This window comes from Platalea leucorodia (assembly GCF_965183815.1).
Source record: "Platalea leucorodia genome assembly, chromosome: 3".
In the NCBI taxonomy this organism is placed as follows: Eukaryota; Metazoa; Chordata; class Aves; order Pelecaniformes; family Threskiornithidae; genus Platalea; species Platalea leucorodia.
Window position 1 is genome coordinate 60,974,198 of NC_138825.1, and position 14,128 is coordinate 60,988,325.

The following is a 14,128-nucleotide window of genomic DNA, read 5'->3' on the forward strand; positions in this document are numbered from 1 at the left end:
TTATCTTGGTTATTGCTAGCAACTTTGCCCTTCTTATTTCTATATAAATATACGCACCTTGATTTATAGGTGTGCACGCGGCAAGCTCCAGTTTTGCTGCCATCCTACTCTTCAAAGACACGATTTGCGACACCTCTAAATGAACATGTGTATAAATCTTTGGGGGTCAGGACCCACCAATTCGCACAGGAGAGAATGCACAAGCTGGAGATCTTATTTCAAACCTTCCTACTTCAGTTTTGGCTTGCAGATAATCTTTTCACTACCTAATGTAGAACAGCGGTGTGAAGAAAAGCATTGGTAATTCAAGATGTGTTCTCAAGGTGACAAAATTAGAAGAGACTAAATTGGAGAGCAGTATGTCATTTTTAGTAACAGGTTCCCTTTTCTGGATTTGTAGGGTGTGAGGATTGCGGTAAAAGCCTTACAGGAGAATGCAAACTCCACGGACCACTCATCAGGGCTAAAGACAGGGTTATTCCTAGCCGAGCCCGTCTTACCCTACCTCATTACCTCACTTTGCGAGTGTTGGAGCTGCGAGCTGGAAACCAGCAGAGTAAGTATTTTAGCTCTTTTTCCTACATTTGAGAAAGAGGTGGCAAAAGCGCTAACACTGGCTTGTTTTCATTAATAACTCAAGGCATAATCATTGAGTATTAACAGTATGAAACCTACTTTATTTTCAGCTGAGCACAGCTAAAGCTCACATGCAGCTACTGTTTTTATGACTGATTTCTAGTAATCTCGATGCATAGACTGACGGCAGGACATTAGCCAGAGCTGGTGTGACATTTAGCTGTGAGCAGTCAGTTAGCTCTGTTCAGTCAATACAAGTTTAATGAACGTTGAATTTGTATCTGATAGTAACAGCCATGCACTATTACATATTTTTTTCTTTTCCCCAAGCATACAAAACAGGAAAGAGTATTCAGTAAGAAGTCAAAAACAAAATGGTAAATAACATCCCTCACCCACCCCCTGCAAACTCAAAGGAACACAGGGAGTTAATTTACCTTTTGCAGTGTCTTCATTTCATGTTATAGAAAGACTGTTGTTTCATTCTGAGGGCAGGGCAGTTTGAATGCCCAAGCTTGAACAAGGGGACTACATCTTTGGTGTGCAAATTTTCCATGGCTGCCTGTGTAAAATTAGTTCTGCCTAGATTGCATTTCAGAAGGAGAATAAGATGGCTGTTGTATCGCACCATTGCTATTAGGCAGGGAAATAACTAGAAAGATTAAGATGGCTAATGTTGTGTTTTTGTAGATTCTCTCCACTCATACTGGGAGAGAACAACCTTGTAGATTATGCCAACAAGCAGAGCACTATGATAACATCAGCTTGTAGATTGAAGAGTATCAGCACATTTGTGTTGCATACTCAGTTTAATATCCTGCCGTGGATTTTAGGCACTTTGGTATTCAATGTAATACCCATTTTTAAAAAGTCTCTGTACATATTTACATCCTTTTCAGATTCTTCCCGTTAGAATTATTTACCTGGGTTATTTATCTAGAAGAAGAGTTCATGTGTTCAGCACTATTGTGTTTATCTCCATTTTCGCAACTGTAAATATAGAAATAGTTTGTGATATCTATATTAATATTAGACTGATCTTTTTTTATTCACAGTCCTTGGAGTATTTGCAAAGAAAGTAATACAGAAGAGAACACAGTTTGGTCCTTATGTTGGCCAACTGTCTACAAAACTGACCCGCTATGATGAGAGCAGGCTAGTCCTGCAGGTAAAAACCTGGTGACTTACTATGAAGTGTATATGTGTCTTTAGCAGTTCATATGTATTTATGTATTTTAACCAGTCAATTTGCCTTCAAATCTAATTAATTGTGCTTCTGATCTGTATCTATGAATTTAAATTATATTATTAGACTGCACAGCATAGCCTGAAGTACCAAAATGTTCCTGTATGCTGTGTTTTCTAGAAGTCTGCCCTCCTGTTTTCTAGTTTTACCACTTCCAGGGTGATTTACCTATCAGTCTAACAGCTCTTGATAAACTTCCAGAGCACAGCTACTGAAAGTATCCAAGGATAGTACTGTCTTCCCAAATAAAACAGAAGGTTTTGTGCTTGATACCGTGCCGCTGGGAAGGCAGTTTGTGCACTGAATTAGCAACAGTGGCAGAAATATGCACTAAGGCACCTGCTTAGCAGTGCAGGGATGGGAAAACAGTTCTTAATAATGTGATTATATATAAACTTTGACACACGTGGCACTAACTCAGTATATTTAGTCAGATTGTTATTTAGGGCTGGTACCATCCCTTGCTGCATGCGCAGATACTCATCATCTCATCTGGACCATGACAATATCGTTTGTACTTTATCCAGCACAAGTAATGGCCTCTCAGGACCAGCCTAGCTTAGACATAGCTCCATGCACGTCCTTTCCCACAGGAATTCTTTGGGAGTGATAATTGATCACAATCCTCTATGCCCCGGTCTCTGCATTTTGCTGCAAGGGGTCACGCCTGGGCACACCTCTCTGTCATACAGCAAGTCTGTGGTCAAGCCACAGCCTCCGTCAGGACTTCCCGACAGGTCATGGTTATTCCAGAGCCTGCATTTTGTATCAAGCCCTTTCACCCCTCAGGAGAGAGGAACCAGCAGCAGCTGTCCTGTGACATGCTTTATGTCTCCATTTGAGCTTTCTCCAGAAGCTTGTACCTGGAAAACAGTCTTTTGTGGAGGAAGCATAGATGCTGATACTTCTGTAATTTCATTTGAGAGCAAAAGTAATAGCTTCAGTCATTGCTGTAAACTTCATTTTCTCATGGAAGTCATGTGAATGGTCTGCCAGGAAAGTAATCCTGTCCTTCTGTGGGATTGTCATGGCATGTTGACACCAGAGAGGATTTGTTCTTCTCCATAACTGAATTTCTTCTGTCTTTTTATGAGACACTTTAGTTCTTACAAATGCAGAAAACATACTTCTTTAACAAGCTTGCAAGCATGGATGAGCTAAGCACCCAGTTCCTTCCTCTTCACCGAACCATTGTAAACCACACCCTATCCTCTATCAGCCCCGTTTGCTTAAGAGTATACAGTGATAAGCACAGCTCTGGCTGATGAATGGACTGTTTCTTCAGAGGAGGAGACCAGAGCCCCAGATTTCCTACATGACAGCAGTAGCTGCCTTGATTTCTCCCTAGCAGCATTCTGAGTATGTGACCAAACTTGTCCAACAGGCAGGTGTTTTCATCGGAAACATGACAAATTTAGATAAAATAGTTCCCAGAAGCAATGGAAATGCAACTTGTTTTGCAATTAATTGCTCACTTACGTGGTTAGTAAAGCAGATACAGGCTGTACTGACATCTGTTGTGCGGCTTCAGCTGTCCATGTTTGAGAGTGTATTTGCAGAAAAGCAACTGTCTTGTGTGAGGTCGGGAGTGTTCGCCTCGTAGAGGCGTTCTCTTGGAAAGGAATCTAGGAAGAATGATGTAAAGCAAAAAGAAAGAGATCTTTCTGGCACAATTGTTCATTTGTATTTACTTTTGCATTGTTAAGGGGAAAAAGAGAAGACTGTTAACATGCCATTGTATCATATGTTCCCTCTCTGGACTTATTACACAAGTTATACAATTGTTCTATGCAGAATGTAGCGTAAATACAGCACTAAAGTTTGAGATTATCAAGTACTCAGGAAGTACATTAAGGCATAAACCTTATCTTTCTACCTGCCTGCACTTAGTTCTTATAATATTATCTTTATATAACATAAAAATGATGAAATATAAACTGGAAATACATACAAAGGCCTACAGTTATTTTAGTAGTGGGGTGCTTCGGCAGGTATTCATTCTTCGCTTTCTTTTGCACTCAGTACTCCTTAAGAGTGATCTATTTCAAAACAACCATGATTTCAAAGGACATATGACCAAGACAGGGTACATAACTGATAGCCATGATTCCAAGTTAAAGAAAACTAATGTGCCTCTATACAGGACTTGGTTTTATCATGTTCTTTGTCCTGTCGTCCCCCTTTGTTTCAGGTATTGAAAGATGGAGGGAAGTACTTTCTGGACACTCCCAATGAAGACTGTGGAAACTGGATGATGTTTGTCCGGCTAGCCCGGAACCAAGAAGAACAGACCCTGGTGGCTTATCAGCACTGTGGAGAAGTCTACTTCACAACTGTTAAGGTAGTTAAACCTACATTGCTTCACCCGTCATCCAAATGGAAATTTGTAGGTAAAGGTCCTGAAAGGCTAACCCTTTTACAGATGAAAGATTGAGTATTCTCAGGAACTGGATCTTTATTACATAACACCTCTTATATCACTTAATCCATAGTAAAGCAAGCAGTGTATGGGGTTTTCCAGTAAAAGGTGGTGTGTACTTACTGTTGTGGGTAGTGGAGAAACTGAGTAGAGAGAAACAGAATACCAGTCATGATGGCGGTGTTTAAACGTGAATGTTGTAAAGTTCTTTAGTTCAAGATAGGCACATGGTGAGCTTATCTAGCAGTGTTACATTCAACAGTACTTCATCCTGGAAAGAAGAAACGCATTCCTTTCCTTGATTACATTTTTGGACACACATTGTATTCTCAGCACATTACCAGGTGCTCAGGAACAGGGTGCTAAGTAGAATCCTTATGTACTATTTTCCTCTTTCATTAAATCTGAAGACTTAACTGCAGAACTTACAATACTGTGATGTTGCCGTGAAATGATCAGTTTATGTTAGAGATTCTGGACTGCAGCTTTGTCTGAGGAGAGAGAAAAAAGTACTCTGTATTTATAAATGACATTGGAATATAAAGCCTTGGGTTTTGTTGTTTTGGCCACTTTCTCAGGCAGTTTGTTTTAATCAGAACTTACTGTTTTGTTCACTTAGGATACTGAAGTTTATATGTTGAACTTTCATTGTATTCCTTTTTTATTCTTAAGTTAATGCTTGTATATCGTTGTGGGCAACATTAGAAAAAAAAAAAGAGAGAGAGAATACTAGTCAAAAGAAGTTACTGTGGAATTAAAATCTAGCATTTCAGTTTCATTTCCAAGATTGGCACCCATTTCTGTGGGATAGTAGTGTTTGCTTTTCTTCCTCCATTTTTCTTTCTCTGCCTGCAAAGTGAGAGAACTATTTACCACACAGTGACGGTGTGAGAATAAGTTAATGGTGATAAGAGTGTTAAGTATAGTTGCTTTTGGATGAATAATAAAATAATAATAAAAACAAAAAGAAAATCAATGTAAAACAGTATATGCTAATCTGAGACAGTGTTTAGACTGTGTTTGAAATTCTGATGCAGTCCGTACCATTTGAGATTTCCATTTGATTTTTCAATGCATACTATATGTGTAGAACTGACAGGATCAGTAATACTGTATTTGGGAAGCATCAACATGTGCTCTTCGAAGCAGTTGTAGTTGTGAAGTGGTAACTTACCATTTCCAGTATGATTTAAATACTGTTGAACCAGCTCTCTGCCAACTTCAGCAGAACTCTGCTCACTGGCATTAATGGAGAGTTGCATCCTATGGATGAAGAGTATTTTAGGATGAGGAATGTGTCTTGGAACTGTGCTGTGTATCATGGGGAATTACTTTGGTTTTCTTGCTCCTAAGTGCCAGGATCATTCACAGTACTGTGGCATCCTGCAGATTGTCCCCTGGTCAGCGAAAGTGATAACCTTTTGCTACATTTAGGCACACCGTGCTGGTCATGTCATGAGGCTGCCTTAGGGCTGGTTATGAAGACAGTTTCTCAGGATATTTTGAATAAAGTCTCTTAAGTTGGGAGTAGAAGGATTGGATCCCCTCCCCACTGTTTTTACAAAGAGATGGGGATTCAGTGACGTGAAACTGCAGCTACAAAAGCAAACACGTAAGTGGCATACTAACAGCACTGTTAGCATACTTGCTGACCTAATGACTGCAGTCCCTAGAAATAAGTATTTTTTTAAAAAGTATAGAATTATGAGGAAGTAAAAGTCATTCACAATTACTGTCTGTCTGATCACAGGAGAGTTTCACATGGGTGCTGCCATAGCTTTCTCTTATTGTCACAGGTGAGACAGAATAAATGACAACTTGTAGAGGATTTGGATGCTGGTGTTTAATCTCAGTTTTACTGACATTAGAACTTTTACCTTACTTGACTATTTCACACACTGATGCACTTGCTGTCCCTCCAAAGTCACAGTGACTAGGTCTCAGCTTCCCACAGAGGAGATCGCCGCTGGTCGAGGAATGTCAGGCAGAAAGTCATAACAGTATCATGCTGTGCAGCCGTTTGTGGGTACCAGTCTCGGGTGTCGCTGGCCAAGGGCCTGGGGCATCCCCAGGTGTTTGTCTCTGTGGAGCTCCCCTAGGCTTGGTTTTCTCCATCTAAATAGACTATATGCAGGAGCACAGTGCATGATCAGCCCCTAAGTGGCGGCTCTGCCTTGTGTCCTTTATTGAGTGGAGAATTCAGCATGTACCGTTTCTGTTTAGGCCAGGTGTTACCAAAACATACAACCAACCCATACTGGTTGTAGTTAGCAAGCAGGCTTGTGCTTGGGAGTTCAGAAGTTCCGTTTTTGACATTATACACACAATTACCTGTCAACTGTCAGCATTCACCGTCTAAGTTGTCTTTCACCTACCATGCTTATCCAACACCGATGTTAAAAAGTAAGTGCATTTTAAGATGACACATTTTGTGGAATAAGACTCAGCTGCTCTCCCTCCAGGCTAGTTTGTTCTTTTTAGTGGCACAAGTTCAGTTTAGTTTAAATAAAACTACAAGTACAGTGCAGATTGGCTCTACCCCTGTTGCAGCAATGGTGTTTTTTATTGTAGACAAAGAAAATTGTGTACAGGGCCTGGGAGTCATATAAATCATGACCCCAAAGTTAGTTTTCTCCTTTGTTTTTAAATAACTAATGGGTCTTTAGCCAGTGAGTGTTATCACTCCTCTCTTTTTCTATTTGCTGTATTATTGACTGAAAGTATATTTCAGAGGAGGTCATAGTCCAGTCCAAGGAAAGATTTGGGCAGGTGTGGCTGGATGGGAGACTGCAGATTATGGGCTGCTTTAGACCTGTGTGGGAAGGCTTCAGTGAAAGGAGCGCAGAGGTACAATAAAGCATGTGCATAGCGAGCCTGACACATTAGAGCCAGCGCGTGGAAACCTGCAAGTTTGACTTGCAGTCCACGTATTGATCAACTCTGCACCCACGCTCTGTGAGTGCGACGCGTCCACGAGGCATCCAAGCTGTTGTGCATTAACAATGCATTTTTCCTTTGCCTGTACCCTATAGTTGTGTTGTGTCCAGTGGGCTTCGAAACATCAAGGAATAGGCATGGGATATTGCTTGGAAAGACTGCTGGATATCTGCACATCACAGACAAACAGATCTCACTGAGCAAAGGTCATGAGGGCTGAGGCACCCCTCCTGCTACTGTCCCCCAGAAATCTCTGTATATATGCCTTTAGAAACTGTGAAGGTGTCAAATGCTAGTGGATAGTAATGCTCAAAAAGTGCTTGACTCCTGAAACTAAGTTACCAATAATTTAAACAGATTCAAAGAATGCAACTGGGGTAAGAACACAAATTGCACACACGAATTGCACACACACCCTCTGCCAATCTTCAGTATTATTTGGTATAGGAAAATTGGCACAAGTAACCATGTGCTGTTTTCTTCTATTCACAGCCAATTGAACCCCACACAGAATTGAAAGTATGGTATGCTGCTGATTATGCCAAATTTATGGAAGCTTCTGCGGTCTTCATTAAAGAAGAATCTGACGTCTGTCCTTTGCCTCCAGTAGCAGTGAGTACCCCTAATCTGCATTCAAGCCATCACCAGACATAGTAAATTACAATTTACATGCTTTCTCTGTTTATGTAACTCTGGTAATGCTAGAGTAGACCATAGAGTAGTAGGCTAACACAAAGCCAAGAGCAATTTTAACCAAACAGCTACTCAGAGAAAGGCTGCTCTTCCTCTCCTGTGTTTGTAATCCGGTGGAGCCATTAGATTTAGCCAAAAGTAAGTGGCACCAGTGGGATGTGTTGGAAAGACTTCAGATTGGCATTAATTTGTAGACAACCAAGCTGTCCAGCCTCCGACTTCTTTCACCAGCTCCCCCTTGTTATGCTCTGACCAGTTGGTCAGATAATGCACTGATTATTTCAGCCTTCCCTGTGCAATAACCCTTCTCTTCTAATCCCAATATCTTCCTCTCTGTATGATAGTAGGAATCCTGAAACTGATAGGAAAGTTTGTAAGTGTTGAAAACATGACCGTGAAGACTGATACCTACGCTTGGAGGAAATGTTAAACAGGGAATGTGATAGAACGAGGAATTCAGAGGTGTTCCAGGAAGGGGAGTAACCCCATTGTTGCATTTGCGTATGAGGGCTTTAGAGTATACGCCGGAAAGACGGGGTGGGAGGGCCACAGCATCAGACACAGATAAGGTAGAGGAGGGCTCTGTCTGTAAATAAAGACAGAGTGGACATAGCCTTGCCATGTTCTCCAGAGCAAGCTGGCCCAAGAGCAAGGGAAACTAAGGACAGTTTATGAGAAGCTTAAGTAAAATATAGAGACAGTTAAGGAGGTACATGGTCGTGTATTAATTGGAAGTGCGTTTCATCAGTGACTGGGGTTTTTTTGTAGTTGTTTTTCATTGGCATTTTAAAAATGACAACATTTAAAGTGAGTTCAACTGAATCCAGTAGAGCTCTTATTTCCACAGAAATAATACTTCCAAATAATACATTCCTTGCCAAAAAACTGTTATGTTTTAATGCCTTTAAGTCAGGATAGGCTTGAGATCCCCAAACCTAAGGTGTTTCTTACCGAGTTTAAGAAAGTCTAATGCGAAATGTCAAGCTAAGTGAGGAAGCCTCTCCTGGAGGCATTGACCATTACTGTCTGGTAAAGGATGGAATCAGCCCAAAACATGAGGAAATCCTGTATGGCTAAACTGCAGTTGTGGGCAGAAACCCACCCAATTTTTATATGGTTGCAATAGCAGATGTCAGTCTAAGGTAAAGTACAATTTGGAGCTGCTTTTATGAATAATTCCATAAAAGGAACAAATGTAGAGACTTTGAAATTCAGTAAGCACAGATAAACAAAGGTGAAGGACTCAGGATTGGTACAGTAAATGCTAAACAAAAACGTGGAAATAGGTATTTAGCCAACCACTTTTTTTTTTCCTTCTAGTTTGTAGACTCCTAGAGAGAATCCATTTGCAGCTGAAAAGCTGTGTGTGGTAGTACATTGAAGTAAATACCGCTAAGGACAACGACAGGTCTTGGGAAAGCCCAGGAGAAGATGTAGGGTCAGTGAGAAGAATATGACCTTTCCTTAGAACAGCTAATAACAAAGACCTGTTTCTGTTCTCATTGCAGAAAGAGCCCATAGACCCTTGGACATGCTCCAGCTGTAGAAGCACTTTTGCAACTTTTGCTCTGCTAGAATCTCACCAGTGCCTCCATAAGGACCGAGTCCTTACCACCAGGTTCAGACCACCGAATAAATTGGGACCTGTAAAAGCAAAAAGCAAACTCAAAGGGAAACTGAGAGGAGCGGCATTAGGCAAAAGCATTGCTCAGTGCTACGGGACTATCTCCTGTTCCTCTGCTGCAAAGCTTAGCTGTGCCAGCTCAGGAAGCAATTGTGATGCTCTTGTGAGGTTTATACCTAAATGGAGAAATGGTCGGTCTTCACTGTTGAAGGGAAGAGAAGTGAAGCAGCCAGACAGTTACCCTTGCCGACTCTGTGGGAAGATATTTGATTCCATTGACAAGCTCACAGTCCACACTTACGCACACAAAGGGGAGCGCCCCTACAAGTGTTCACAGCACGGATGCACTAAAGCCTTCATTTCCAAATATAAACTGCTCAGGTACAGCTCTGAAGGCACTCCTTCTCTGGTGGGTGTGTGGTGGGGGGAAAAACAAGGACATGTTTTTCCTCTTGAGCATCCTAGTGGCAATTAATCCCCGAGTTCCAGTTTTTATTATTGCTGTTTTGGTAGAATTGGAGAAAACTAATCTCCCTCAATTGCACTGGCTACTCAAAAAGATTATGTCGACAACTTTAACCCACTCTATGCTTTATGATTAACACCTCCCCCCCCCAAAAAGTTAGGCTTCTACTAATAATCTGGGAACTTGTGAAAATGCCTTCCTTCAAGAGTGCCAGTGTTTTCAAGTCTTGAAGCAGCACTGTGTACTAGAGTGAATGTAAATGCAAATAACTTTTTTTTTTTTTTTTTTTTGGTCTCAGGCACTCAGCCACTCATTCTCCACAGAAATCTCACCAGTGTGGCTATTGTGAAAAGACCTTTCACAGGAAAGACCATCTAAAGAATCATCTTCAGACCCATGACCCTAACAAGATGGCCTTCAAGTGTGAAGAGTGTGGCAAGAAGTACAACACCAAGCTAGGCTATAAGAGACATTTGGCTCTTCATGCAGCCACCAGTGGGGACCTTACCTGTAGGGTATGTGCCCAGGAGTTTGGCGGTACTGAAGTTTTGTTGGAACACCTCAAAAGCCATGCAGGGAAACCAACTGGCAATACCAAGGAAAAGAAACATAAGTGTGACCACTGTGAGCGTCACTTCTATACACGTAAAGATGTGCGGCGTCACATGGTAGTTCACACAGGCTGCAAAGACTTTCTTTGCCAGTTTTGTGCCCAGAGGTTTGGGCGGAAGGACCACTTGACTCGTCATACTAGGAAGACTCATCCACAAGAACTGCTGAAGAGCAGATTGCAGAACGGTGACTCAGTGGGTCTCCTTGACCAGCTTTTTCCATTCAGACTGAAGGAAGATGCCAGCATACTGTCCCCTTTTCCTGAAAGGGTCTCTGTGCAGAATGGGATTTTGGATAGTTCAGAATCAGGGGAATACAACTGTTCACATCTTCATTCCCAGCCAAGCTTACAAACTGCTCTTCCTCTTGAACCTTCTCCTCATTTGCAAAGGATGGGCTGTGCAGACAGCCTTCCAGCTGTCCATCCCACACCATGCTCAACAGCCGTTCCTGCCAACCTGAACCTTCATCAGCCTAATAAATACGACCTTAATTCTACCTCATTTGCAGCAGGATCCCTCAAGAATCTACCGATAAAAGTGGATGTTAAAGGTTACAACGTGCATCTTCTTGAGGACCTGCCATTACCAGAACCTCAGTCTCTCCACAAAATCAGTCTGGAAGAAGCTTCCTCAGGGCCTGTAGGGGATACTAACAAGTACCCAGTGCACAAGGAGACAGAGGCAGCAGCTGAAACGACGAGCCTGCCTTTCATGGATCTCACTCACGTGATGAGTTTCTGGCAGCTCCCACCAGGTGACAACCAGAACACTACTGGGGACATCACAATGGCATTTGGTCCAGAGGAGCCATCACACAGGCTGAATGGCCTCGGCCAACAGCAAAGTCTTCAGCTAGCAGCTGGTGGGATGGCCATAAACCAGCTGCATCATCTTCCTCGCTCCTTTCCGTCCACTACAAATTCTGTAACATTGCCTCATTTTCACCATGCCTTCAAATAACTATGACTGTGGGTTCTCCCCCCCCCCCTTCTTTTTTTAAGATTGTGCTTCTTACTTAAAACTGTTAGGATGGGGTGGTTTTGGTTTGGTTTTGTTCTGTTTTTAAGAAAAACTGCCCCAAATGTTTTCAAAGCACATTATGAACATAGTAGTTAAATTCAGGATGTTAATAAACGAGAAGCTCTATTTTTCATACTACTATTAGTTTTTTAGCATATGACAATAGTAGGACTAACATATTTCCCTCAACACCCTCTATATTTTTGTTTCTTACCTTTCACACAAACAACTGAATAAATATCTTCAATGATAGCAGAGCATCATAACAGGCACAATAAAACTATGGCTGCTGCGGTAGGAGAAATAGGGTTAGGGTAAATGGGAAGAAGGGGGCAATCACAGAAAAATAATTTTAATGAGCCATAAATCACAGCAAATTTATACACATGGCAAACGTAACAAACGATTTTTCAACATCACATAGATTTCTGCTAAGCACTTAATTACTGAACTTCTTTATGAATCTTTAATTTAAATCAGAATCATTCCAAGAGTAAATCTTACCTCCTTGTTTTACTTTTTTAAAATGAAGATCATCACTATTGTGATTACATTTAGCTAGATTTTGTTTCTGAAGTGCACTTCAGCTGTATGCATCTCCTGCATTTTTTCCTAGGGCTGGAAATAACTACCACTTTTGCATGACTCTAAGAACAAATGTCTTGTTTATGTGCAGTTCTCAGAATGGGAAGTGAATTGTCTCAACGGTTAGAGCAAAACATTAATTTTCACTTAAGGCTGGATCTGGCAAGGTATCAGACACTGGTCTCTGTCTCTTTAGGAAAGCACTTAAGCATTTGCTTAAATTTAAGTGTATATTATCCCATTGGGTCAACAGCCTGATTGATTTAACACTCAATAAAAAATAATGCTTCCTACCTAAGGGGCCTTTATTCACCTTTTGTTGATAAAAATGGCCTTTGTTTAGTCTGAGAAATTATTATTAATTGTAGCCATCTGAAATGTAGATTCCTTCATGGAAAGCCAACCCCGGCCCAGGGGGACCTGCAACCAAGCGGGACCTCTTGTGGGGTCAGGGGCAGGTCCACACACAGAAGGGTTGTGGTGGTGAGCTGACACTGGGCCCTGTTCAAAACCAGGTTATGAACCTGCCTCACAAGTGTCGCCTGAAATGAGTGGGTGTGATGATGGTCGAGGCCATTTTAATCACAGGGGTTCTGCTCAGTAGCTTTGAGGCAGCTGCAGTTGGACTTCCAGCCTTCGTTTCTTCTAAACCAGAACCATGGGGACTTCTGTTTGTTTCTTGGGGTAAATTGTCCATGTACATTTCCAGTTGACGGTGTGTTGGTGTGACAGTCCTGTCATCTGATGCATGAACTAGCAGAAATTGCAAAAAACACATCTCCCAGTAGATGACATCATTATTAAAAAAAAAAAACCAAACAAAAATGAACTCTTGACAATTTACTTTCTTGTCTACCCATAGTTATAAAAAAATCCCCATTTTTAGTGGATGATGCAGTTACTAATGGATTCTGTTGCAGCTAAAACAGACACAGAATTTCTGAATCTGAATAAATTCTCAAACCCAGAGACCTACTCTTCCATTAAATCCAAAGACAGTTAATGGTACCTGATGATTATTACAAATACAGCATGAGGCAAGTGTGTTCTCTTCTCCCCCCTTAATCACAGGAATATTTCCAGACAGCTTAAAATAAAAAATATTTTTCAAATGATTGCTGTTTTGCTGTTAATGAACTACACTGACATTGTACAGCCACAGTGATCCGAATATTCTTACAGGTTTATCAGTACTTGGATTAAGGAAAGGTTGTGTTATTGCAGTTCATGTGAGAATATGTTCTTCAGATACACTGTTGAGAGGTACTTTTTGTTACGAAAATTTTTGGCATAAGGCAAACCAGAAGGAATTTTAAGATCATTCTTGAAACGACCACAGCAGGAGGACAAGCAGGTGCTGCGCAGTCACGCCCAGTTAGCAATTATTTAAATTATGAGTGAGTTCCAGAATAGGGAAAAGGTTGCAAACAATGTTATATGCACATTCCACAGCTAGGCTCATATTTTCATCTGGACTTGGAAAGGTGTGTGTCTATTCACTTACTGTAGTGTTTTCCTTGTTCATGCAAATTGTACTCATTTGTCTTCATCCAAGCTTATGTACTTTAAAAAAAAAAAAAACCAAAACAAAAAACAAATCACCAAACAAATTTTGTGGCACTGCCTGATCAGGTACTGTTAATAGACATTTTGTCATTTTGGTTTGTGCTTCTATAAGAGGTGTAACTAATTACTGAAATACTTGGAATTAAAACGTGATGGTAAGAAGAAAACATTATGCAAACACCGAGCTAGACTGGCACCCGCGTTGTTTGAGCTGCTCAACTGTAGCAGGGTGCCTGAGCTCTGAGCTGCCAAGAGAGGTGCTGCTGCCTGACCTCAGCCTCTTCTGAAACGTGGAAAGATGCGTTGGCAAGAGATGCTTATCGTATGTAACTACAGGTTAAAGACCGAGTCTCATTCAAGTAAAAAGAAAATAACCACTTTT

At 41.2% G+C, this 14,128-nt stretch overlaps 1 protein-coding gene across 1 annotated transcript in view; it reads left to right on the forward strand.

The window, feature by feature from the left end:
• PLAGL1 (PLAG1 like zinc finger 1) overlaps window positions 1-12,218 on the forward strand; it is a 46,241-nt gene extending 34,023 nt beyond the window's left edge. The window contains exons 3-8 of the mRNA XM_082306719.1: window positions 401-556; window positions 1,632-1,744; window positions 4,014-4,163; window positions 7,671-7,790; window positions 9,380-9,876; window positions 10,260-12,218. Coding sequence (XP_082162845.1) covers window positions 401-556; window positions 1,632-1,744; window positions 4,014-4,163; window positions 7,671-7,790; window positions 9,380-9,876; window positions 10,260-11,535 — 2,312 coding nt within the window. The 3' untranslated portion in view covers window positions 11,536-12,218. The remainder of the gene's footprint in view (window positions 1-400; window positions 557-1,631; window positions 1,745-4,013; window positions 4,164-7,670; window positions 7,791-9,379; window positions 9,877-10,259) is intronic.
• The last annotated feature ends 1,910 nt before the right edge of the window (window positions 12,219-14,128 follow it).